The 4,941-nt window shown below is 42.2% G+C and overlaps 1 protein-coding gene across 1 annotated transcript in view; it reads left to right on the top strand.

The window, feature by feature from the left end:
- Positions 1-4,487, top strand: part of Hsd17b12 (hydroxysteroid 17-beta dehydrogenase 12) — a 127,052-nt gene extending 122,565 nt beyond the window's left edge. Inside the window, exons 10-12 of the mRNA XM_029468199.1 lie at positions 3,001-3,141; positions 3,207-3,269; positions 3,526-4,487. Coding sequence (XP_029324059.1) covers positions 3,001-3,141; positions 3,207-3,269; positions 3,526-3,630 — 309 coding nt within the window. The 3' untranslated portion in view covers positions 3,631-4,487. The remainder of the gene's footprint in view (positions 1-3,000; positions 3,142-3,206; positions 3,270-3,525) is intronic.
- Positions 4,488-4,941: the final 454 nt, after the last annotated feature.

The following is a 4,941-nucleotide window of genomic DNA, read 5'->3' as shown; positions in this document are numbered from 1 at the left end:
TTCCCCTTTCCTTTCCCCTTTCCTTTCCTTTCCTTTCCTTTCCTTTCCTTTCCTTTCCTTTCCTTTCCTTTCCTTTCCTTTCCTTTCCTTTCCTTTCCTGGATCGGGACTCCCTCCAACAGCACATGCTCTATGAAGACCATAGTCTAAGCAGTCTATTCCAGTGGATACGAGGAGAACAACATACCAACTGTGATCTCCTGGAGCTGTTTTATTTAATAAGTTGAGCACACACATAGCATCATCAGCTTTTGCCTTATGGCCTAAGTAATTATTTCCAGTTGAAGATTCTAAATTTGGAAATCAAGATACTTGCCCACAGCTGCGGCTGTCAGGGTCAGGTTGTTTCTGAGGGGGCAAAACTTGTAATGGTGACTTGTTGGGTGTAAGTGGCCTTTAAGTTTTATTGCTTTGAAAACTTTCTGTAAAAGTATAGATGTATTTCTGATTTGTTTCTCATAATCCTTTCCTGAAAAGGCGGAAGATGGATTAATTATTGTTTCTTGGGCGTTTATTTACTTTGATGGCTTTTGACATAAAAGATTAATTTACATTTTCCATAAACTTCACATATTCCTTTTAATACCCTTCACAGCTAGATCAGTAGATTTGCTTTCTTGAGGCAGATGATCTTCCTTAAGCTTCAGAATGTTTAGAATGCGGGCTCAGTGGGAAGGTCCTTAGTGCTGCTTGGTGCTCTGCATCTGAATTGCCAGGCCACAGTCCACACTGCCTTCACTCCCCTGTGTACCTCGTGCTAGTCTCAGCACTGAGAATGGAGGTGACACAACTGTCTTCTTGAGCTTGTGTTCGAGAATGTGCCTAGTGCTTGAACTAACTTTCTTTTGGACTATACCAAATTCCTTGCAGATCCTGAAAATGCCTTGCTGCTCACAGCTCCGCTCTGCCCGTGTTGTTCCTTTACATTGTTGTACCTAGCTGACTCCTCAACTGTCTTTAGGACTTACCCACAAAGCCCTGCCTCACTCGCCTCTGAAGCCATCGTACTTCAGGAGGCCACTGTTGGACACCTTGATTTTATATCCAGGTACAGGTACACAGCCTTCCAGCTTAGAATTTCCATGTTTTAGTTGGGAAAATAGAACTTGACTAGGAACTCCCAAGGACACATGTCTTTCCCCACCCCCAGTAGCTGGAGGCTCCTTCAGAACCCCACCACAAGCTAGCTGAACCCTAAAGCCATGAGTTATCTTGTGGTGCCACCATGTGGTTCAGTCAGGCAGTGCAACTGAATGCTGCAGTATCAAAATAGTCCCATGTATGCTGCTTATTTATGCTTTCTGAACGAGCAGAACGATGGATGAAAGAACAGTGCAATGCATTCTGCACACAGGTGAAAGGCATAGTTACAGACTGGCTCCATCTCGGGAGCTCAGGACTTCCCAGAACTCCTTGTAGACTGTGTCCTCTGAAAGGCCTTCTTGGGCTTCCATATGACCAGGAAGCATGCAGCAAAAAAGACTGCACATGCATGGTGTTACCTGACATCAGAGCTTACACAGGTCTGTCTTGCCCTGCTTTTTAGGTAGTGAACAAACAACGTAACAATTGGACCCCACAGTTCAGTCTGTCAACCTGAGACTTCCCCAGTCTGCCTTAATACTGATGAGACAAAGTGGACTAAAGACTTCACAAGACATCTTTCTCATTAAAGAGTGATGTATACTAGTAGTTCTAATAAATAAATGCTCAGAAGTCAAGTTTCATAGTCAGAGTCACTCCAGCTGCTGGTGTGCTCTAGTGACTGGTGACTCAGTGGGCTTGCCTCCTGTAGGTGAGGAAGGTGGAGGACGGCCCCAGGTAGACTGAATAGATGGGTTGAAGGCTCAGCTCCCACAGTAAGGGTGGTGAGCAGTATTCTTTGACTTATACTTGGTAGTGAGAAGAATACAAAATTATGTGTGAAAAAATACACGTTGTAAACAAATCCCCAAAGAGATGTGGGGCTGTTCTTCCAGTCTTTGCAGTAAAGAAATCCAAAGTGTGGAGAGACCTCAGCATTATTTGTAGTGTGAGTTTTTGGTGGTATTTGTTTGTTTGTTTCATTTTAACCACATATTGAACTGTTACTTTTTCTTAAATAGCAATGCCAGCGGACTTCACCCCTTCTTTTCACCCTTGTGAGAGGAACAATGGTTTGGTGGGCTACTGTACACCTGGATCTTTTGTTTCACAGGAGGACCTCTCTCATCATGACTCCTAGAACTTATTATAATGCGGGTTCTTTGTGTTCCATGTTGTGTCATGGCCAAAATACAGGGTGCATATGCAGTAGAGAACGTCACATTTGTGAAATGCCTGGAAAAGCTCATGTTTCCATTCACCACCCACATCTGTCCTGTCACCCAGGCTGTTGTCTTATTTTCTTTTCTTTTCATCTCTTCCCCAAACAGAAGAGGGCAAAAAAGATATGGTCCCATCTTAACATTAGCAGTTTATAAAACTTCAGGAGCAGGACGTTAAAACACCAGGGAAGAGAAGTGGTGACCAAAGGCCAGGAAAGTGGATTGTCATCTGTGAAGGACTAAAGCTCATAGAACAGTGTGATTCCTCAGGCGTGGTGGAGCAGAGTTGTCCCAGTGAGACGTTAGAAACCTGTGCTCCACTGCACAGCAGAGTCCCTCTTGACCTGGATAGGAAGGACATCTCGAGCCTCAGCCCCTCAGGTTTCCGTCATTCCTTTCCTTTTAAAGATTCAGAAATGCTGGCTTGTGTTTTGTTTCATTTTTCCCAGCCTCCAATTCTATTTTACCCATAGGTCATCACTGTATTGCAGTCACGTTTTTGGTATTATATGTTCTGTGAAGTTGGCTTTAGATAGCATGTCTCTCCCACTGCTCTAAAGATGTGAACTCCAGATATCATGAGGATGCTTCCACTATCATCAACAGTCAGGCAGGTATCACACTCCGTTCTGTAGCCTTCCTAATCAATGGCATGTGTTGTCTTTTCTCTTTTTGTATGGGGTGGATCATTCTAGAGTGTCATGCCATACCTTGTAGCTACAAAACTGGCAAAAATACGGAAGCCGACTTTGGATAAGCCCTCTGCAGAGACATTTGTGAAGTCTGCAATTAAAACAGTAGGTTTGCAGACCCGAACCACTGGATATGTGATCCACGCTTGTGGACGTTGTACATCGTGGTGCGCACTAGGCTCCGCACCACGATGTACAACGTCCACAAGTCTGCAATTAAAACAGTAGGTTTGCAGACCCGAACCACTGGATATGTGATCCACGCTCTCATGGGCTCAATAAACTCAATCCTGCTTGTGGACGTTGTACATCGTGGTGCGCACTAGGCTCCGCACCACGATGTACAACGTCACAAGGGTACACATCTTTAATCCTAAAAAAGATATTTATATTTCAAACTATATACGTAAGAACTTTAAAATCTCTGTAAATAATAATGTAGAGAATTGGAAGGTGGCAATTAGGCTTCCCTTAAGTTTTACTCAGTTGTGAGCTGTGCTTATATATCTCCCCCATTTCTTTCCCTAGGGCTCAATAAACTCAATCATGCCTCGTTGGATGTATTTTAAAATAATCATGGGTTTCAACAAGTCTTTGCGGAATCGCTACCTGAAGAAAAGCAAGAAGAACTGAGTGCTGCTGAGTTATTGTTTGACCTGTGCCTGCACACTGGGCACCTGCTTTCCCCAGAGGCTTCACTGTTGTCTCAGTAATTACTAACATGGCATAGTTGGCAGAAAACAAATTCCTTTTAGAGGCTCCTAACATATATTCTGGATACAACCAGGAGTAATTTGAAGTTTAATGTAAATGTTCTTGGCAAATGTATGTAGAACACTTTGACAAAAAGGAACAAATCCCAGATTGACAGCGGTAGACACAGACCCATCTGGCCCACAATGCCAATGATCACATTATATTTGGTCTGGAACCTACTATAAAGTGTAATGGCTAGCTGCTTTTTTATTTTAGCATTAGAGGNAACAGGGCTTAATTAATTTGTTATGGGCAGATACAATGTAGTTTACATTGATTTCTGTAAGCTTTTCTAAATGTATGTTCCAGCTTATGTATTTATATGGAACTGGTCTTCTCAAAGGTAGCTAAGACATAAAGAGATTGAAACATGGAGTTCTTTCTAACACATAAGTCCACAAAATGTTATTCTTGGAACACACATTATGTCTGCTCTGTTCAAATGTATGTAAATACTGAATGCTATATAGTGTGCCTGGAATGTAAAGGTAAGTGGGCCAAAGTGTACATCAAGACCAACAACATCCTGTGGTACCGCAGGATCCAGGAAAGCAGCCTGTGTGGACACGCAGCATTCGTTATGTCTGCACTGCACCCGGATACTTGCCTAGGATGGCAGACTCCTTCTGTGGTGCGGGGTGGGGGTGGGGTCATGGAAACATGTTCTTTCTAAGATGAATTTAGAATTCATATATCTGCTTTTAATAAAAGATGATGTAACTGTGGTGTTGAAATGAAAGTGTATTTTTGATAGTGGAAACTAAAGCCCCAGTCACACTACCTTAAAGTAAGCTAAGTCTGACTATAGGTGTCAAAGCATGCACAAAGACGAACTAGTTCTGTGAAATGTTCAGTTAGACAGTCATTGTGTGCATAAGTTTCAATCAATTCCTAATTTGAAAGACCACCAAATCTACTTAAAATTTTAATTGATGGAAGTAAGTATTTAAGTATTTAAATATATAAGTATTTGAAACTACTAGTTTCACAAGCTAGTAAAACAGCTCCCCCTACCCAAACATGTACACACACAAAATGGTATCTGCTCCCAAAATCATTATGTAAAACTATTCTATTAGTCCCCAATTAGGAGCCATTTAAATTGTATACATTTAGCTTTCTGAAAAGCACTTGTTTGCTCCTTCCCCCCTCTCCCCATTGTTTTGCTATAGAACTGGTAGCCTGGGT

Source organism: Mus caroli, chromosome 2 (assembly GCF_900094665.2).
Source record: "Mus caroli chromosome 2, CAROLI_EIJ_v1.1, whole genome shotgun sequence".
In the NCBI taxonomy this organism is placed as follows: Eukaryota; Metazoa; Chordata; class Mammalia; order Rodentia; family Muridae; genus Mus; species Mus caroli.
Note: the sequence above shows the minus strand (reverse complement) of the source record. Positions and strands in the feature narration are given on the sequence as shown.